This window comes from Rhinopithecus roxellana, chromosome 17 (genome assembly GCF_007565055.1).
Source record: "Rhinopithecus roxellana isolate Shanxi Qingling chromosome 17, ASM756505v1, whole genome shotgun sequence".
Classification (NCBI taxonomy): Eukaryota; Metazoa; Chordata; class Mammalia; order Primates; family Cercopithecidae; genus Rhinopithecus; species Rhinopithecus roxellana.
In genome coordinates, this window is record NC_044565.1 from 87,167,208 (window position 1) to 87,189,554 (window position 22,347).

Here is a 22,347-nt window from a genome sequence, read left to right on the forward strand (position 1 = left end):
TTATAATTAGTGTTATTTCTTTTCCACACTGAGTCAAAGATTACTTCACAGCTATTTCAACTTTTTAGATATCATAATTCTGACCACAACACTTTAAAATATGTTTATTAATTAAAAATTCATTGAAAAATCACATGCTATGATATTAAAATTATGTGATTATTTTACAAAATTAGACCTATAGGAAAAAACTATTTACTACCCAAATAGCTATATGTATATATACAGCATGTTTCCAAAAAAAAAAAAACATACACTGTGCATGTAAGAGAAATATGTATCATGTCCATGTGTCCTGAGGACTGTTGGAAAATACAATCTAGACTTCAGAAATCATCACCTGCTGTGGCGTCATAAAATTTCCCCAAAACAACACTAGTTCTTTCTTTTCTTTTTTTTTTTTTTTTTTAAGATGGAATCTCACTCTGTTGCCTAGGCTGGAGTACAGTGGCATGATATCAGCTCACCGAAACCTCTGCCTCCTGGGTTCAGGCGATTCTCCTGCCTCCGCCTCCTGAGCAACTGGGATTACAGGAGCATGCCACGACGCCTGGCAAATTTTTGTATTTTTAGCAGAGATGGAGTTTCACCATGTTGGCCAGGCTAATCTCCAGCTCCTGACCAGCTTCCCAAAGTCCTGGGATTACAGGCGTGAGCCCCGCGATTGCACAACACTAGTTCTTATCTATGTTTTATCATAACATTTGGAATCAAATTTTTAGTGGTGGAAATACCTTAGAATTCATATGGAACCAATGTGTCCCAAACATTTAAGAAAAACAACACTTTCTGTAAGTGAAATCTTACATGGATTCCCCAAATTTTAAAAAACTAATTTCATTTAAAGTGAAAGTGAAGCAACTCTGACTCAATTGAGCAGTTGCACTTATTTTCTCTAAGACACCTCCAGTTCTCCAAAGGATTATTTGTAAAAGTATTCGAAGATTCAGTATCCTAATTTTATTAATGATGAAGCTGGATAGCTTTCAGTATTCCTGGCCTACCTTTCTAGAAATTTTAAACATATTCTTATGCACTGCATCCTGTTTGACCAAAGCAATTTTAGCTATAACCAACGTAAGGAGGAACATTATTTGCCTATAAAATATGCATCAAGCCCTGGTTTTCTTAGTAAATAATACAAATATTTCATTCCAGATGGTTTTGCTACTACATGCAAGATTATGTTTAAAACTATAGGTGACCATTTAGGAAATAAACATAGTAAGGCTATCTGGCACTAAGAGGGGGGAAAATGTAATTGTTATAGTTTTTTAAAAAATTATAGCGTTCCTAGGAATATTACTTACAGCTTTAAAATATAAAAATCGCCAGGCGCGGTGGCTCAAGCCTGTAATCCCAGCACTTTGGGAGGCCGAGACGGGCAGATCACGAGGTCAGGAGATCGAGACCATCCTGGCTAACACAGTGAAACCCTGTCTCTACTAAAAAATACAAAAAACTAGCCGGGCGAGGTGACGGCGCCTGTAGTCCCAGCTACTCGGGAGACTGAGGCAGGAGAATGGCGTAAACCCTGGAGGCAGAGCTTGCAGTGAGCTGAGATCCGGCCACTGCACTCCAACCTGGACGACAGAGCAAGACTCTGTCTCAAAAAAAATAAAATATAAAAATCAATCTTTAAGTATTGAGATGCCTATGCAATTAGTAATTTTCCCAGTTACAGATTCCTTCTCCTTGCCCTACTCAGTGAAAGTGCATTTCTTATCTTCTGAATTGTATTTTGTTTCATCTTTGACTAAATAATATGAAATGCTTTTCTCCTGCAAATGTGGACAAAGTACAAGAAAGCAGAAATTCAAAAAGCAGGTCTAGGGAGCAACAAAGCTCCTAATTCTGTTACCCACTACATGACATGGGGGCCAAGTGGTGAGTTTCCTGCTTAAAATGTAAACGAGATTAGTCTCATTTATACAAACTAACCAAATTAAGTGTGAAACAAGAGCACATTGCATTAACAGATGTAAATATTGCTTGCTTGACTCATTGACTTTCTGTTCTACTTACCAGTAAAGCAAGATTAGTTGGCTGCCATAGGTTTTTACCTGTCAGCGCAAGGAACAAGTTTTTTTGTTTTTAAGTTTTTTTCTCACTTTAAATTTAATTTTACTAGTGAATTATGTTCTAGGAATTACTTTTTTAGTTTGAAGCCTTTTGTGGTAGGAATACAACTTCCCCACAGTTTTCTTGAAAATTAATGAGAATAAACTAAATGCCTATTCTATGATGAGCCACTCAAAAATTATCTCTGATTTTCTGTCATTCTCATTCTTATAGAAATATCTGGTGCATGCTGTTCTTATAGTGGCTGCTCTGCATTTTGTATCTCTCTTCACGCTTTTCTTGTATTTTCTTTCTTCTTTCTGCCTTCCAACTAAATACAGAGAGAAAAGTGTCCTTCAGTTTCTCAGTATGAAGCCTTTATTTCTGAAGTAACAAGACACCTAGCAACTATAGGAATCATGTTTTACAATCTTTAAGGAGACTTTTAACAGTCCTTGGTGAATAGAGCAGGCAAGAAATACACACCTTCATGCCTTGAATCAAGGAGCACTACTGGATTCAACTGCCAAAATTCTTTAAAGGTTTTAGGACTTACTATACCTTGTACTGTTAAGATCTACTGAAAAAAGGACGTTCTCTCGCTAAGGACCAAGTGTTTTAAGGTGAAGTGTTTAAAGAAGTACTCGAAGAACAATCTGCTTTTTTCATCATTTGTTTTATGAATTTATCCATGTTTGCTTAATGCTTCTGCTAAGTGTTAGCCAAAATCTAGCCATTTATATTTAGTTGTGTAAACCTAAATTAAATGCTGTAGTATTTTGTGGAATGTACTATATAGCAAGATACAGAGAAAGTTGTTTTGGCATGTCAGAGCCTTATTTGGTTAGCAGACTGCATGTGTTGGTACTTTTTCTTCTTCTTTTTTTTTTTTTTATTATACTTTAAGTTCTAGGGTACATGTGCATAACGTGCAGGTTTGTTACATATGTATACTTTGCCATGTGGTGTGCTGCACCCATCAACTCGTCAGCACCCATCAATTCATCATTTATATCATGTATAACTCCCCAGTGCAATCCCTCCCTCCTTCCCCCTACCCCCTCCCCATGATAGGCCCCAGTGTGTGATGTTCCCCTTCCCGAGTCCAAGTAATCTCATTGTTCAGTTCCACCTATGAGTGGACATGGGTGGTTGGTTTTCTCTTCTTGTGATAGTTTGCTAAGAATGATGGTTTCCAGCTGCATCCATGTCCCTACAAAGGACGCAAACTCATCCTTTTTTATGGCTGCATAGTATTCCATGGTGTATATGTGCCACATTTTCTTAATCCAGTCTGTCACAGATGGACATTTGGGTTGATTCCAGTCTTTGCTATTGTGAATAGTGCTGCAATAAACATACGTGTGCATGTGTCTTTGTAGTAGAATATTTATAATCCTTTGGGTATATACCAGTAGTGGGATGGCTGGGTCATATGGTACATCTAGCTCTAGATCCTTGAGGAATTGCCATACTGTTTTCCATAATGGTTGAACTAGTTTACAATCCACCAACAGTGTAAAAGTGTTCCTATTTCTCCACATCCTCTCCAACACCTGTTTTCCTGACTTCTTAATGATTGCCATTCTAACTGGTGTGAGATGGTATCTCATTGTGGTTTTGATTTGCATTTCTCTGATGGCCAGTGATGATGAGCATTTTTTCATGTGTCTGTTGGCTGTATGAATATCTTTTTGAGAAATGTCTGTTCATCCCTTCCCCACTTTTTGATGGGGTTGTTTTTTTTTCTCGTTATTTGTTTGAGTTCTTTGTAGATTCTGGATATTAGCCCTTTGTCAGATGGTAGGTTGCAAAAATTTTCTCCCATTCTTTAGGTGGCCTGTTCATCTGATGGTAGTTTCTTTTGCTGTGCAAAAGCTCTTTAGTTTATTAGATCCCATTTGTCAATTTTGGCTTTTGCTGCCGTTGCTTTTGGTGTTTTAGACATGAAGTCCTTGCCCATGCTATGTCCTGAATGGTACTACCTAGATTTTTCTAGGGTTTTTATGGTATTAGGTCTAACATTTAAGTCTCTATCCATCTTGAATTAATCTTCGTTAAGGGGTAAGGAAAGGATCCAGTTTCAGCTTTCTACTTATGGCTAGCCCATTTTCCCAGCACCATTTATTAAAATGGGAATCCTTTCCCCATTTCTTGTTTCTCTCAGGTTTGTCAAAGATCAGTGGCTGTGATGTGCGGTATTATTTCTGAGGACTCTGTTCTGTTCCATTGGTCTATATCTCTGTTTTGGTACCAGTACCATGCTGTTTTGGTTACTGTAGCCTTGTAGTATAGTTTGAAGTCAGGTAGCGTGACGCCTCCAGCTTTGTCCTTTTGACTTAGGATTGTCTTGGCAATGCGGGCTCTTTTTTGGTTCCATATGAACTTTAAAGCAGTTTTTTCCAATTCTGTGAAGAAACTCATTGGTAGTTGATGGGATGGCATTGAATCTATAGATAACCTTGGGGAGTAGGCCATTTTCACGATATTGATTCTTCCTATCCATGAGCATGGTATGTTCTTCCCTTTGTTTGTGTCCTCTTGACTTCACTGAGCGTGGTTTGTAGTTCTCCTTGAAGAGGTCCTTTACATCCCTTGTAAGCTGGATCCTAGGTATTTTATTCTCTTTGAAGCAATTGTGAATGGAAGTTCATTCCTGACTTGGCTCTCTGCTTGTCTGTTACTGGTGTATAAGAATGCTTGTGATTTTTGCACATTAATTTTGTATCCTGAGACTTTGCTGAAGTTGCTTATCAGCTTAAGGAGATTTTGGGCTGAGACGATGGGTTTTCTAAATATACAATCATGTCATCTGCAAACAGGGACAATTTGACTTCTTCTTTTCCTAACTGGTACCCTTGATTTCTTTCTCTTGCCTGATTGCCCTAGCCAGAACTTCCAACACTATGTTGAATGGAGTGGTGAGAGAGGGCATCCCTGTCTTGTGCCAGTTTTCAAAGGGAATTTTCCAGTTTTTGCCCATTCATATGATATTAGCTGGGTTTGTCATAAATAGCTCTTATTATTTTGAGGTACGTTCCATCAATCCGAATTTATTGAGCGTTTTTAGCATGAAGGGCTGTTGAATTTTGTAAAAGCTTTTCTGCATCTATTGAGACAATCATGTGGTTCTTGTCTTTGGTTCTGTTTATATTCTGGATTACGTTTATTGATTTGCGAATGTTGAACCAGCCTTGCATCCCAGGGATGAAGCCCACTTGATCATGTTGGATAAGCTTTTTGATGTGCTGCTGATCCGGTTTGCCACTATTTTATTGATTTTTTGCATCGATGTTCATCAGGGATATTGGTCTAAATTCTCTTTTTTTGTTGTGTCTCTGCCAGGCTTTGGTATCAGGATGATGTTGGCCTCATAAAATGAGTTCGGGAGGATTCCCTCTTTTTCTATTGTTGGATAGTTTCAGAAGGAATGGTACCAGCTCCTCCTTGTACCTCTGGTAGAATTCAGCTGTGAATCCATCTGGTCCTGGACTTTTTTTGGTGGGTAGGCTATTAATTGTTGCCTCAATTTCAGAGCCTGCTATTGGTCTATTCAGGGATTCAACTTCTTCCTGGTTTAGCCTGGGAGAGTGTAAGTGTCCAGGAAATTATCCATTTCTTCTAGATTTTTAGTTGATTTGCGTAGAGGCGTTTACAGTATTCTCTGATGGTAGTTTGTATTTCTTTGGGGTCAGTGGTGATATCCCCTTTATCATTTTTTATTGCATCTTTTGATTCCTTTCTCTTTCTTCTTTATTAGCCTTGCCAGGGTCTGTCAATTTTGTGATCTTTTCAAAAAACCAACTCCTGGATTCATTGATTTTTGGAGGGTTTTTGTGTCTCTATCTCCTTCAGTTCGGCTTGATCTTAGTTATTTCTTGCCTTCTGCTAGCTTTTGAATGTGTTGCTCTTGCCTCTCTAGTTCTTTTCATTGTGATGTTAGAGTGTCCACTTTAGATCTTTCCTGTTTCTCTTGTGGGCATTTAGTGCTATAATTTCCCTCTACACACTGCTTTAAATGTGTCCCAGAGATTCTGGTATGTTGTATCTTTGTTCTCATTGGTTCAAGAACATCTTTATTTCCGCTTTCATTTCGTTATGTACCCAGTAGTCATTCAGGAGCAGGTTGTTCAGTTTCCTGTAGTTGAGCAGTTTTGATGAGTTTCTTAGTCCTGAGTTCTAGTTTGATTGCACTGTGTCTGAGAGACGTTTGTTATAATTTCTGTTCTTGTACATTTGCTGAGGAGTGCTTTACTTCCAATTATGTGGTCAATTTTGGAATAAGTGCGATGTGGTGCTGAGAAGAATGTATATTCTGTTGATTTGGGGTACAGAGTTCTATAGATGTCTATTAGGTCCGCTTGGTTCAGAGATGAGTTCAATTCCTGGATATCCTTGTTAACTTTCTGTCTCGTTGATCTGTCTAACGTTGACAGCGGAGTGTTGAAGTCTCCCATTATTATTCTATGGGAGTCTAAGTCTCTTTGTAAGTCTCTAAGGACTTGCTTTATGAATCTGGGTGCTCCTGTATTGGGTACATATGTATTTAGGAGGTTAGCTTTTCCTGTTGATTGATCCCTTTACCATTATGTAATGGCCTTCTTTTTCTCTTTTGATCTTTGATGGTTAAAGTCTGTTTTATCAGAGACAAGGATTGCAACCCTGCTTTTTTTGTTCTCCATTTGCTTTGTAGATCTTCCTCCCTCCCTTTATTTTGAGCCTATGTATGTCTCTGCATGTGAGATGGGTCTCCTGAATACAGCAGACTGATGGGTCTTGACTCTTTATCCAGTTTGCCAGTCTGTGTCTTTTAATTGGAGCATTTAGTCCATTAACATTTAAGGTTAATATTGTTATGTGTGAACTTGATCCTGCCATTATGATATTAACTGGGTATTTTGCTGTTGTTGATGCAGTTTCTTCCTAGCCTCGATGGTCTTTACTTTTGGCATGTTTTTGCAATGGCTGGTAACGGTTGTTCCTTTCCTGTTTAGGGCTTCCCAGGGTCTCCTGTAAGGAGGCCTGGTGGTGACAAAATCTCTAAGCATTTGCTTATCTGTAAAGGATTTTATTTCTCCTTCACTTATGAAACTTAGATTGGCTGGATATGAAATTCTCGGTTGAAAATTCTTTCTTTAAGAACGTTGAATATTGGCCCCACATCTTCTGGCTTATAGAGTTTCTGCCGAGAGATCTGCTGTCGTCTGATGGGCTTCCCTTTGTGGGTAACCTGACCTTTCTCTGGCTGCCCTTAAGATTTTTTCCTTCATTTCAACTTTGGTGAATCTGGCAATTATGTGTCTTAGAGTTGCTCTTCTGGAGGAGTATCTTTGTGGCGTTCTCTGTATTTCCTGAATTTGAATGTTGGCCTGCCCTACTAGGTTGGGGAAGTTCTCTGGATGATATCCTGAAGAGTGTTTTCCAACTTGCTTCATTTTCTCACTTTCAGGCACCCCAATCAGACGTAGATTTGGTCTTTTTACGTAATCCATACTTCTTGCAGGCTTTGTTCCTTTTTTTTTTTTTTTTTTGGTTCTCTTTCTCGTTCATTTCATTCATTTGATTTTCAATCGCTGATACTTTTTCATTTGATCGAGTCGGTTACTGAAGCTTGTGCATTTGTCACGTATTTTTGTCATGGTTTTCATCTCTGTCATTTCGTTTATGATCTTCTCTACATTAATTAGTCTAGCTGTCAATTCTTCCACCTCTTTTTCAAGATTTTTAGTTTCTTTGCGCTGGGTACGTAATTCCTCCTTTAGCTCTGAGAAGTTTGATGGACTGAAGCCTTCTTCTCTCCTCTCGTCCAAGTCATTCTCTGACCAGCTTTGATCCGTTGCTGTTGATGGGTGCGCTCCTTTGCAGGGGGAGATGCGCTCTTATTTTTTGAATTTCCAGCTTTTCTGCCCTGCTTCTTCCCCATCTTTGTGGTTTTATCTGTCTCTGGTCCTTGATGCTGGTGACGTACTGATGGGGTTTTGGTATAGTGTCCTTCCTGTTTGATAGTTTTCCTTCTGACAGTCAGAAGGACTGTCTGTTGGTCTGTTGGAGATTGCTTGAGGTCCACTCCAGACCCTGTTTGCCTGGGTATCAGCAGCAGAGGTTGCCGAAATAGAATATTGCTGAACAGCGAGTGTACCTGTCTGATTCTTCCTTTGGAAGTTTCCTCTCAGGGGTGTACTCCACCCTGTGAGGTGTGGGGTGTCAGACGGCCCCTAGTGGGGGATGTCTCCCAGTAGGCTACTCAGGGGTCAGGGACACCTGAGCAGGCAGTCTGTCCGTTCTCAGATCTCAACCTCCGAGTTGGGAGATCCACAGCTCTTCCCAAGCTGTCAGACAGAGTCGTTCGCTCTGCACGGCCCCGCTGCTTCCCCTGTTCGTCTTCGCTGTGCGCTGTCCCAGAGTGGAGTCTACAGAGACAGGCAGGCTTCCTTGCGTGCTGTGAGTTCCACCCATTCGAGCTTCCCAGCGGCTTTGTTTACCTACTTAAGCCTCAGCAATGGCGGGCGCCCTCCCCCAGCCTCGCTGCTGCCTTGCGGATAGATCCCCGCAGACTGCTGTGTTAGCAGTGAGGGAGGCTCCGTGGGCGTGGGACCCTCCTGGCCAGGCGTGGGATATATTCTCCTGGTGTGCCTGTTTGCTTAAAGCGCCGTATTGGGGTGGGAGTTACCCGATTTTCCAGGTGTTGTGTGTCTCAGTTTCCCTGGCTAGGAAAACGGATTCCCTTCCCCCTTGCACTTCCAGGTGAGGCAATGCCTCGCCCTGCTTCAGCTCTCGCTGGTCAGGCTGCAGCAGCTGACCAGCACCGATTGTCCGGCACTCCCTAGTGAGATGACCCCAGTACCTCAGTTGAAAATGCAGAAATCACCGGTCTTCTGTGTCGCTCGCGCTGGGAGTTGGAGCCTGGAGCTGTTCCTATTCGGCCATCTTGCTCCGCCCCACTTTTTCTTCTTAAAGCCAATTATTTTGATGCAAAAGAAATTCAGTTTATAAGATAAATCTGAAAAATCCATAACGAAATAGGAATTATAAAAAATTTATAGTGATATTAATCTTTACATATTTCCCATTAAGCAACACTAAGCATACATGCGTTAATCCACGGTAAAGAGTGTTTTTCTGAAACTTTTTTTAGTAAGATGGTTTTCCAGCAAATGGCATTCCCAAGATAAAGCTGTTGTGCTTTAACTCATTTCTTTTCTTTGGTACTGGGTTATGTATGTGTGTGTATTTTTTTAACTTGAGAGCTGACTGTTGCTTAAGAAGTTTTCTAATGGCAAAAAGAATGTAAATAACTTACTATGATCTGCATTTTGCCAGAAACTCATTTATAATTAAGGCTATCATTTATTAATGCCTTTTTTCTCCTTTATAATATTACATTAAAGTTGATAATTGTTATTGGTACTTTTGAAATATTTGTATGCATTTGTTACCTTTAAACATTTGGAAGAAGCACAAAAAAATAGATTTAGTTAACCCAGGAAACATCAATTTTTTTAGTAGTTCCAATTTTATATCACAGTTTTATTTTCTTATGAAATCAAAAAATGCATTGATACTCATTAATGCAAATTCATTATTTAACATCAATATCAGAGTAATCTTCAAGGTCTGAAATGAGAAAGATACTGACTTTTTAAAATTTTAACAGTGTACTTCTTAGGCTTTCATTACCAGCTCTAAATAACTTTTTGGAATAATTCCATATTCCGTAGTGTGTGGTTTATGAGTTGTGGGTTTCATCACTAACCCAGAAACCATGAGAAAAGTCTCTCTCCCTCTCTCTCTCTTTCTCTCTCTCTTTCGTAGGCCAGTAGCAATGTTGTGTTCACAGTTTGCTTTCCAAAAGACCATGAATAAAAAAGAGAGCATGTTTCAATTGAAATGGAACTTAAGAGAACTTGAACTTACTTACATACTTCAATGCCACCGATAACTTAGGTTTTACCACCAAATGCTGTTAACATTAAATCATTTGGAAACTCTTGGATGAAAGGTGCTATGTAAATGTAAATACAAAGGATTCTTACTAACATACAAATAATGCACAACAGAAATATTTAAAACCTATTCTGTAGACTTTGAAACATCTCTCTCTGTCATAACTCCCTGGATTCAAGTAGCACATTGGTAATAGGTGTCAGAGCAGTCTAGAGACACTTGCATGTCAAAAAATGTACATTCATTTTTAGGTGGATAAAATTAAACATAGAAATTATGTTATGGCTAAATACAGTAAGTGGGTAACTTAGATTTATATTAGCTAGCATCTAATTTGCACAGCTAGAACATATCCCAGAACAATTACTGAAAAGCTGAAATTTAATGAGTGGTGAGGTAGCCCAATGAGGGCGAATGACATCACAGCTTGACCTCTCCAGAACACTAATATCTTAAAATAGAGAACATGCTGCGTTAAGTGCATTCGTGCTTCAAGCAGAAAATGCTGAAAAACAGCCTGTAAAGTACTGAATCTGAGTAGGCTGACCCTGAGAAGGGACAGTTAAAGAGACAACCAAGGGAACACATTGAGACTACAAAAATATGAATAATCTCAATTATATTCATCACACTTTTTTCATACCATTTCAAGAAAGGACTAGATAAGAGTAACCACATGAATATTTTACTTTCTCCAGTACACCTTGAGAAGCAAACTTTGTAGGAAGCCACTCTTCTCCCTTAAACTTCTGCCAAACAATAATAAAGTCAACTGGAAACTAATTGGAGCCGTTTTAACTGGGGCCTGACATGCTTTAAATTATCTGGCTCTATTCTAAATCAACACCTAAACCCCCAAGGAAACTGCAGAATCAATATACAGGGTAATAGCTTTGGTTCAGAGCTCCAATAGTGTGCTTCAGATCTGTCCATGTGGAAACGCTTTTGTCCAAATTTTTTAATTGGTGGTTACCAAAGAGTTCACAAAACAGGTTTTTTTTGTTTTTGTTTTTTCGAGACGGAGTCTCGCTCTGTCGCCCAGGCTGGAGTGCAGTGGCCGGATCTCAGCTCACCGCAAGCTCCGCCTCCCGGGTTTACGCCATTCTCCTGCCTCAGCCTCCCGAGTAGCTGGGACTATAGGCGCCCGCCACCGCGCCCGGCTAGTTTTTTGTATTTTTTTAGTAGAGACGGGGTTTCACCGTGTTAGCCAGGATGGTCTCGATCTCCTGACCTCGTGATCCGCCCGTCTCGGCCTCCCAAAGTGCTGGGATTACAGGCTTGAGCCACCGCGCCCGGCCCAGTTTAACCTTTTTTCTAATTTCTTGAGATATATGATTATATCAAAAGATCTTTCTTGAACATCCCATTTCAGACTGAAACCACTCTCCTCTTTTTCTCCTTGGCATTCACCACCATTTAACATACCACGTATTTTCCTTATTTATTTTTGTCTCTCCCCATCAGAATGGAATCTCCATGAAGGCAAGGACTTTTGTTTACTGCTGAATCCCCAGGATCCAAACCGGTTCCTGTTTAATAAACAAAACAAGGAAGGAAGGTGTTAAATGAAGAAACAATAAGAACTAAATTTATTGAGCAGTTACTATCTGAGACTCAATTATATTCACTCATGCATTTATTTATTCAGCTATTTACTTATTTAGAGAAGGGGTCTCGCTTTGTTGCCCCGCAGGCGTCCAACTCCTGGCCTCAAGCAATCCTCCCAGCTCAGCCTCCCCAGGATTACAGGCGTGAAAAACCACGCCTGGCGGAGACTCAATTATAAGGGGCTCACAGATAACATCTAATTCTTACAGAGGAGGAAACTGAGGCACAAGTAAGCAGGAGAGCCGTGATTAGAAACCTAGGTCTAACTCACAGCCCGTGAGCTTTCCTCCAAGCCCCGAGGCTTCCCCTTAAAAAAGCCAGCGAGGGACGAGACCCGGAGGGCTGAACCCACGGAGGGCGGAGCCCACAGAGGACAGAAACCGCGCTCGCGAGCTCGGCCTTGCGCGGCCCCCTGCAGCCAGACGAGCAAGTCGGTCTTGGAATGAATGACCGTCGGAACGGAGCTTGATGGAATCACTCAGCAGTGGGCGTCGCCCACTTTCTTATTGGTTGGTTTTGGTTTTCAAGAGTAGGAAACGAAGACACTCCGCGAGGGGGCTGCGGGCTTTGTGCCCCGGGCGCGCCGTTTCCCTGCCGCGCAGGCGCACGGAATCGCCGGCTCGGTCTCGCGTTTCCGCCTCTCCCGGAAGCTGCGCTCGCTACCCGGGTAACGGGTCCCGGCTGTGGAAGCTTCCGCGGCGCCGCGATGGACCTCGAGGAGGCGGTAAGGAGGCGGTGCGCCTGGCGGGCCCGGACTGCTGGGGCCTGAGGGGAGAGAAGCTGGAGCGGCGGAGAACGCCTCGGGTTGGGGCGGCCACCGGCTGAGGAAGGCGGGGCGGAGGGCTGCGGGGCGGGGTGACGACTGGGCGCTGGCCGGTCGCATGCGCGCGCCGCGTTGATAAAGAGGCTGGAGTTTCTGGCTCGGCGAGGTTGTGGGCGAGGGAGTGTGTGGGGTTTGTCGCTATGGGTGTGTTTAAGGATGAAGTTGTGGGTTTTGTGGGGTGGCCACGCACAGGGCTCATCCTCGAGACTGGACCACCCACAAGGTCCCTTTAATGCTGGGGTGGGTGAAGGGGGAGCAGGGTTTGGAACCTGAGATGCCACCGGGTAACCCCTGTCGATCTCTCCGGGAATCCTCGCCACTGTCCCCTGCAGGGATTCTGAATTCGGGTTTGGGAACTCCCCAAATTGTCCAGCTGTCATTCATCGTAGTGTTAGTACGGGGTCATTGAACACTTTACCAAGTTGCCAACATTAATTTGGCATGCATTTTTTTGTTTTAGGTGCTACATAAAATGACACATTTTTGTTGTTTCTTTTTGAGACAAGGTCTCACTTTGTCCTCCAGGCTGGAGTGCAGTGGCGCATCACCATCACGGCTCACTGCAGCCTCGGCTTCCTGGGCTTGAGAGATCCTCCCGCCTCAGCCTTCCAATTAGCTAGTGCTACAGATGTGCGCCACCACGCCCGGCGAATTTTTTTTTTTTTTTTTTTTTGTAGGGGCAGGGTCTGGCTATGTTGTCCAGACTGGTATTGAACTCCTGGGCTCAGGCGATCTTCCTGCCTCAGCCTTTGCAAAGTGCTGGGATTACAGGGGTGAGCCCCCGCACCCGGCCAAATGGCACACACCTTGATGGTATTAAATGGTACTTGATAATTAGATCAACGCTAACAACAAGTCAAACTCCAAAGGGTTGGGAATCAGAGAATTAGGCCTGTATATATGGAAGCAGTACGGCCTTATAATAGGGGCTTAAAAAATGTTTATTGAATGATGGTTGGCTAACTTCTGTAAATGCTAGGCTGATGAAATTAATAATTGTAACTCACCATTAGCTAGTGTATACCCAGACTAGGGACCATGTCTGGTCTGTTCTGCTCACCATTGAATCCCCAGCACTTAGTAAAAAGCCTAGTACACCTAGAGTTGATACTCTTTATGCTCCCGAGTGAATAAATCGAAACTTGAAACCAGTACAAATCTAGTTCCTCTGTGGTCTGCGCTTTTAGTGTCCTGGAGTAGTTCCAAATGGTATTTGCATTTTTAAAAAGTCTTCTGGGGCCGGGTGCGGTGGCTCAAGCCTGTAATCTCAGCACTTTGGGAGGCCGAGGCGGGCGGATCACGAGGTCAGGAGATCGAGACCATCCTGGCTAACACGGTGAAACACCGTCTCTACTAAAAAATACAAAAAACTAGCCGGGCGAGGTGGCGGGCGCCTGTGGTCCCAGCTACTCGGGAGGCTGAGGCAGGAGAATGGCGTAAACCTGGGAGGCGGAGCTTGCAGTGAGCTGAGATCTGGCCACTGCACTCCAGCCTGGGTGGCAGAGCGAGACTCCGTCTCAAAAAAAATAAATAAATAAAATAAAAAAATAAATAAAAATAAAAAGTCTTCTCTATACTTGTTTGTCATCTTTCTCACAGCATTTTCAAGGAGCTTTGTTTACTCATCTTTGGTTCCAGTTTACCCCTACTGCTTCCTTTTCTTTTTTTCCTCTCACACTGCGTATTTCAATAAATTTTCTCCAGCAGTTTAATTCGATTTCATACCACTCCTCTCCTTGTTTGCAGATAATCTCTCTGATATATTTTCTATTGTGTATGATTTTTTTATTTATAAAGTTGCAAGGAACACACTAAGTAGAACTGGCAGGGTTAGGTATGATGTATTGAATGGTGGCTTGATGGGAACACCTGTTCTGTCCTCTTCTTCCATAGGAAGAGTTTAAAGAACGCTGCAGTCAGTGTGCTGCTGTCTCATGGGGCCTTACTGATGAAGGCAAATATTATTGCACTTCTTGCCACAATGTTACAGAGGTAAGTAACAAATACCATTTATGAGTTTGCTTATGTTTTAAAAATTACCATTTCACAGCCTGATATGTAGTCTAAGGTCCCAAAGAATTTGTTAGTTTTTGTCACTCATGCAATGCCAACATTCCAAGGATGTGAGTGGTCTTGGTACTTACACATAGGTTAAGGGATTTGTGAATTAGATTGAGGATTAGTTTTTGAAATTATGTTGGGCCACATTTATAAATGATTTCTTAGTCAGAGTATATGGTTGAGGGAAATAATTAAAATTATACTTAGAAGATGATGCATTTCTTTTTATTAGTACTTATTTACATTTTTTAATGTGTCGTGGTGCTTAGAGGTTTGGAAGATGGAATGTTAGAAAACTTGAGGACTGGGCTGGGCGCGGTGGCTTATGCCTATAATCCCAGCACTTTGGGAGGCTGAGGCAGGTGGATCACCTGAGGTCAGGAGTTCGAGACCAGCCTGGCCAACATGGGGAAACCCTGTCTCTACCAAAAATACAAAAATTAGTCGGGGCGTGGTAGCATGCGCCTGTAGTCCCAGCTACTTGGGAGGCTGAGGCAGGAGAATTGCTTGAACCCAGGAGGCAGAGGTTGCAGTGAGATGAGATCACGCCACTGTACTCCAGCCTGGGCAACAGAGCAAGACTGCATCTAAAAAAAAAAAAAAAAGCTTGAGGACTGTTGGGAATATTGGAACTACACCTCATTATTCTTTTATCTTTGTATAGTACCTTACACATTACAAAGTGTTTTGGATCCATTATCTCATTTCCTCCTCATCACCAATGTGACAGCCTATTGATAGGGCTCACAAGTTGAGTGAGTTTGCCAAAGTTACCCCAGCTTCCAGACTTGAAATGTGAGTCTTCTGACTTCAGTGTTCATTTTACCCATCATAACCTGCCTGTTAAAGTAGAGATTGTCATACTGTCCTGTGTAACCTTGGTAAACGAGGCTACCTTCACATTGTGAGGGCTAGGTTCCTATTGTGGTGAACACACCTGCAGGCCAGCATCACCAAAATAATAAAGGGTATAGAGAGTCTGCTACTGGACAGGCTAAATGTGGCCAGGACTCTCCTCTGTGGAAAAGGATTTCCTCAAAGTCTACAGAGCCAGGAAGGAACAAATGTTACCTTCACCATACAGGCTTAAGAAAGGCAAATTTGAGACAATAAAAGTAACTGTGTAGACTTCTGCTTCTGGCTGAGATGGAAGTAACAGAGACCAGACTTACCTTTGTCCCCTAAACAAACGAAAAACCTGGACAAAATATATGAAACGAGTAAAAGGAAAAAAAATTTTCCGTTGAAAAAAACTGGTGAATTGAGCTTGCAAGTCTGTCACACAAGTGCTTTTTCCTTGAGACAGTGTTCTTGAGTCTGTAGCTGGAATGCTTATCTCCGCTTCCTGTTTAGTCACACAGAATATTAAAAAGATATGTGCTCACTTGATGAAATTGTTTGGGGTGATGGAGATATTTATTATCTTGATTATAGTGATGGTTTCATGGAGATATATTTTGTGTGTGTGTCTGTGTATGTCAGATTGTGCACCTGACAGATGTGTACTTTGGTCCTCACCCTCAGTGTGTAGTAAGGGAGCTAGCAGTTTTACTCACTGTTGCTTTTGTACTGTAGTGCAGGTGTAAACACAGTGAAGAAAGGTTGTGTCTAATGGAGTATTTGCCGTTAGTAGATGAAGTCCACATACTATTTTTATAAGAGTTGAACTACATTAACTAATTGCTTTTCTGTTTTCTGGTTTTGATAGTTTCTGTTTGATTCTGTTTGATCAAATCTGCTGCAGTCATTTTTTAGTTTGAAAGATCCTAATACCACTACCTAGCTCCACATTTGAAAGACTGTTAACTCCTGTGGAGTAATTTGTCAAGAATGTAGCGTTCATGAAGATGGACCACATCTTTATAAAGACCGAGAACCTAGCTCAGTGCCTTCCTTTCAGACAACGGGCTTAAAGGAAAAAAAAGTTATGCGTTGCACAACTTCAGTAGTTATTCTCGGCTTTATGGTTGATCCAAGCATGTTCTTCACATGGACTGTGAGAATATGATGTGGTTGGGGCTCCCTGGAGCTGAGCAGTGTGGTGATGGTGATGCTGAAATACAGTGGGTGGAGAATGACAAGTGAGACAGTTACAGTGGTGAAGAATGGAAGTGATGGTGCAGCTTGCCTTATTTTTCTGTCCCCTTTACTGCCCCCTCTTCCTCAGCATGTAACTGTCAAGTTCCAGACACGCTCTGCAATCTGGGAAAGGACTTCCGTGATACAGGAACCAAAATGTTATCCTGATATATTTTATCCAGGAAAAAAAAAATGTAAGGTCATAAATTTGTTCAATTTAGACAATAGATATTTTTGCAAGAGTTCATGGATATTTAAAAAGGTGTAGGCTAGACTTGTGTGAGTTTAATAGATTTTATGATTATAAGAGCAATGCGTGTTTACTATAGAAAATTTGGAAATTATGAAGATGAAAGCTAAAATCACCCAGTAATCTCTACATTTGTCTCTTTTTTCCTGTGTATGAAATGGAGAAAGGGATGTGTGAGTACTGTTCAATCTGTTTCCATAACAATTTGGAAAACTACTTTATCTAAACATTTGCAGACATTTTTTATAGACTGTAAATATTCTGTAATAGCCATTTCGGTAATTTAATTAATTATTGCTCTAGTTTTGGATGTTTTTACTTTTTCACGTTTTTTACTCTTTCACATTTTGTCTAGTACAAATTTTAAGTCTTTTTTTCCTGGCTATCCTTTGTAAGTTTTATTGTCTTTGCTAGATAATGGCTTTGTATTTATTTTGACATGTCTTACGTTCTCAGTGTGGCCAAACCCAGTATACAAAATTGCTTTGAATATGGTTTCTGTGACTAGAGAGGTTACATTTCAGAACTCCTGTTGGTAGAGACATGTCTTTTATTCTTATGGAGAGTTAAAGATAAATTTCATTCCAAATCTCTAAATTTAGAAAAGCAGTAATGTCCTCTGTTGGTTAAAAATCCTAACCTTTTCTTCTGGTATTAAGACTCAATAATGGGGGCTGGGCATGGTGGCACACTCCTATAAGCCCAGCACTTTGGGAGACCAAAGTAGGTGGATCACCTGAGGTTGGGAGTTTGAGAGCAGCCTGACCAACATGGAGAAACCCCATCTCTACTAAAAATACAAAATTAGCCGGGCGTGGTGGCGCATGCCTGTGATCCCAGCTACTCGGGAGGCTGAGGCAGGAGAATTGCTTGAACCTGGGAGGCGGAGGTTGCAGTGAGCTGAGATAGTGCCATTGCACTCTAGCCTGGGCGACAAGAGCGAAATTCCCCTCTCAAAAAAAAAAAAAAAAAAAAAAAAAAAAAAAAAAAACTCAATAATGGGAACATTTATTCTACTTTATGGAATAAAGTGTGGCCTCATTTTAAAAAAAAAGACTCAACACTTTATTTTTAGTTGTGAGAGAGCCAGAATCTTTGATACTTGCCCTTGAGAGCAGTTAGGATTGAAGACTCTGGTATGAATTATACTAACCATTTCAGTCATTCTAAAATTCTGTAAGTTGATTAAAATAAAAGGTAATACGTACTTTTATAATTTCAGAAATGAAAGCAGTTTTAGAGTATTATTCAAAGACATGGAAAAGTAGGCCAAAAGTAATCTGTCTGTAGTTTAGGCATGACCACTTACAATAAATACATAAACTGTTTTAATACCAAAGTGTATTTTGCGTGGAGAAAAAAGTGAGTAAATTTAACTTTTGATTTGACTTGGTTTGTAAAAGTTAAAAAGTGATTTAAAATAAAGGTTATTCATTTAACAAACACTTTATGGTTGCTGTATCCCAGGCACTGTTTCTAGTTACTGAGAAATTTTGAATGAAAAAAAACAACATCAACATTAACTAGAATGTTAAATGTTTATAATTTTTCCAAGATTTTACCATCCTTCTTCCTGGCACTCATAATTTGGTTCATTATACTTTCCAGAAAATACTTGGAAATATGCTGGGGGGGGATGTAAAACTATCTTTTTAATGGTCTTTTTCTGTCCTGCAGAGATCTCAGGAAGTTATAAACACTGATCTTATTCCTAATACCCAAATAAAAGCCCTCAACCGGGGGCTTAAAAAAAAAACAACTCTGGTAAGTTCTTTCTTCACATGTGCTTAACATTCTTTATTCACAGCTTCACCTTCATGTTGAGAACATGGAATGGAATTTAAGTAGATTCTAGAGAAAATGCCAGATTTTATCTACTGGCATACGTTCTTCTGGCCTATGTTTGTTATTCATTGTGGTGAATATGATTTCCTGTACTTTTATGGAAAAAATGCTGACTTTCTGAAATAATTCAACCGTGGAATTGTTAGGTTAGGTGAGTTGAATACAATATTCAACTTCTAGAAATCCATTTCTCATATTGAATTTTGAACACATCCTTTTAAAATTGGGAAAATTATTTTCCCTTAAAATGGCCTCAGCATGAGTGTGCTTTTGAAAGATAAAGTCTTTCATTAATCCAGTGAGTACATATAATTAACCATTATTGAGAAGATCTTAGGTAAAGTCTAACTGATGGTTTTTATTTTTGACTAAGTACCGAGGAACAAATCCCCAAGTTTGAAACCAGGGTAATGATAATGGGACTCTTCTACATGAGATAGCTTTAAGGATACACACACATTTAAAAAAATGTGTGTATTTATTTGTATGTGTGTGTGTTATGAAATGTATGAAATACGTTAACATTCTTAGATGAATAACAGTGAATGCCTAAATGCTATCTCATGTTTCTGTTTAGCCTTTAGTAGTGACTTTTTATTAGGCTAAAAACCTGATTAACTTTTGTTAAATTTTATTGGAGTAAAACCCGATTAATTTTGCCTTGACCTACTTAAATAGTTAAAATGTGTAGTTTAAACATGCAGTTCTTAAGGAACTTCAGGTGCTTTATATTAGGTGTTAAGTGTCTTATAGTCAACCTCATCATCCTTAGTTTCTTCATTTGTAAAATGAGAATAAAATGCCATCTATATGGAAAATAGGAACACAGACTCAAAATTTAAAATACAACTTTATCAGTTTCTAAGAACAGTATGCAAGAAGAAGAGGGAGTATATGCATATAGCTTGAAGAGTTTAAACTTCCTCAGCTTATGGACCATTCAAAATTATTGGGTTTTCTGTTTTACTCTTACAACTTGAGACCCTTTCTGGGAAGGAATTGGGTTAGTCAGCAGAGTTGGGGAGACTTTGTGACATTTAGGTAAGGGAGAAGAGTTGAAGTCCTCTGCATTCTGCAGAGAAGAGATCTTGAAGTCAGTAACCGACCTCAAGCTCTGTGTAAAAAGTACTGATAACCAAGCTTTTGGAAGAATTACAGTATTTGTCCAGTGGTGAGGGGCAAACGTAAGGGTCTTCATAGACTTTTCCTTCAGCTCATAGTTGTCATTAACACGTATCTCTGTCTATTGTGGTGGCAGATTCTTCACAGTCTCTTAGGGTAGTTTTGAGTATTCAAGAAAATAACCCACTTAAAATACCCAGCACACACTTGGCACCTAGGTTGAGATCAGTATTAGTACCTTGCTTTCATTTTCTCCCTATAACCTAGAACCATTTCAGAAAAGCAGAATGCCATTGAGCAGTTTATTTTCTTTGAATGTTCTTACTCCCCTTTTCTGTACTCCTGTATCACGAGATCTTGACATTCGTCCGTTCATTCACTAGAAGTTCACCATTCCCTTGTGAGTTGGAACAGAAAAGCGGTGGAAGCAGTAACTTAGTACTTTCATTTAGGATTCCGCTGGGCATCGTTCGTCATTTAGGATTCTGCCGGGCATCGTTCGGGAAAACAGACATTTTTAAAACTTGTTTCACTTTTTTTTTTAACGTGGCGACTATTCATTTTTCTGCCTCTTAGGTAGTATTTTCAGAAAAATACAGATAATGGAAAACATTTGAAATCTGAAATTATACAAAATATTTAGTTTCAGCATTTGTATACACATTTGCCAGATTGGAAACAAGAATATAAGAATGGAAACCCTCTTCAGTGGTACAAAAACATTCAAGTTGCTAAGCTGCTAAGTTCTGGGTTAATTTTTAAAAAAAGAAAAATTCAAGTCGCAATGTGTAAAACACAAATTGTAACTGTAGTACAGCATTAAAGTTTGTAAATTAGGAATGTAAATGCTAAAACATGCTATTTGTCATTTAGAAAAAGGCTGGGATTGGTATGTGTGTGAAGGTTTCCAGAACATTCTTTGTCAACAAGCAGAAGCCTTAAAGAACCTTGGAATAGGTCCAGAGTTAAAGGTGAGTACATTTGTGACTAGATGTTAGCTTTACATATTGTTGTTTAAAGAACAGTAAGACTTAGAGTGGAACTAAGGAGAAATCAGTAATAACACTAGGGCTACTGGAAGAATAATTTTTCTGATGTTTTTGCTTTAACCTTTCAGTAGGTTAGCAGTTCTGGAAGTGTATTCTACAAGATGTAAATAAGCAGTACATCCAAAAGAAAAATTTAAAGGTTTTAGTCTTCAGATACTTCAGAAACAACAGGTTAAACAAAGTAAAACTCAAATAACTTGGGGAGTTTATTAGTACCGTTTATGTGTTAATGTGCTTGTTTAATTTCCAGGGAATGTCCTGTGTGGTATCACAATTTGAGAACAGAGTCATTTGGTGTATGTACATAACGTCTTTCAGGACTTGAGTTCCACAGAATGCACTTTGGACAGTGATATGCTCAACCAGTCGTTCACCTGAGTGTGCATCAGAATCACCTGGAGGGCTTGATAAAACATCAATCACTGGACCTTAATCCCTGAATTTCTGAGTTAGTGTGTCTGAGTAGGGCCCAAGAATGTGCATTTCTAAAGTTCTTATGGGACACCGATGCTTCCGGTCCGGGGACCACACTTTGACTTTCCTGCCTTCCTGGAGCAACGTAGTATTTCTGCAATTATTTGAATTCACATTCGTTCATCTAGTGAAAGCCATTTAAAGAATCCTTTAAAAAGCCAGCTACGGCTGGGCGCGGTGGCTCAAGCCTGTAATCCCAGCACTTTGGGAGGCCGAGAGGAGCAGATCACGAAGTCAGGAGACCGAGACCATCCTGGCGAACACGGTGAAACCCCGTCTCTAAAAAAATACAAAAAACTAGCCGGGCGAGGTGGCGGGCGCCTGTAGTCCCAGCTACTCGGGAGGCTGAGGCAGGAGAATGGCGTAAACCCGGAAGGCAGAGCTTGCAGTGAGCTGAGATCCGGCCACTGCACTCCAGCCTGGGCGACAGAGCGAGACTCCGTCTGGGAAAAAAAAAAAAAAAAAGCCAGTTATTTAGCAACAAGTTGTTCCCTTGCTTCATATGCTTCATTGGAAACCAACTGTTGAGAGGTCCAGCCTAGTTGAGGAGAGGGATTTAGGTGTATGTGAAATGAATAGACATGAATTTATATGGTGGTATACTCATAAGTGAATTTTTTTTTTTTTTTTTTTTTTTTTTTTTTTTTTTAAGAGAGGTAGTCTGGCTCTTGTTGCCCAGGCTGGAGTGCAGTGGCACAATCTTGGCTAACTGCAACCTCCACCTCCCGTGTTCAAAGCAATTCTCCTGTCTCAGCCTCCTGAGTAGCTGGGACTACAGGCACACACTGCTACACCTGGCTAATTTTTATATTTAGAAGAGATGGGGTTTCACCATGTTGCGCAGGCTGGGCTCAAACTCCTGAGCTCAGGCAATCCACCCACCTCGGTCTCTCAAAGTGTTAGGATTACAGGCGTGAGCCACTGCACCCGGCCCTCATAAGTGATATTAAAGGCAAAAAGAGAACAGATAAAGATCAACGTGGGCTGCAGGTCACCAAGGAAAGATTTGTAGAGGAGCCTCTGCTGTTCAA

General features: G+C 40.6%; 1 protein-coding gene across 3 annotated transcripts in view; it reads left to right on the forward strand.

The window, feature by feature from the left end:
* Window positions 1-12,209: 12,209 nt before the first annotated feature.
* LOC104675208 (TATA box-binding protein-associated factor RNA polymerase I subunit B) overlaps window positions 12,210-22,347 on the forward strand; it is an 83,400-nt gene continuing 73,262 nt past the window's right edge. The window contains exons 1-4 of one of the 3 annotated variants that reach the window (XM_010379681.2): window positions 12,210-12,337; window positions 14,330-14,428; window positions 18,504-18,590; window positions 20,667-20,764. Coding sequence is in view for 1 of the 3 variants with exons in the window: in XM_030921716.1 (XP_030777576.1) it covers window positions 12,320-12,337; window positions 14,330-14,428; window positions 18,504-18,585; window positions 20,661-20,764 (303 nt within the window). In the remaining 2 variants the exon portion in view is untranslated. Of the gene's footprint in view, window positions 12,338-14,329; window positions 14,429-18,503; window positions 18,591-20,660; window positions 20,765-22,347 lie in introns of all 3 variants that reach the window. The other 2 variants (XM_030921716.1, XM_030921715.1) reach the window with 2 other exon arrangements.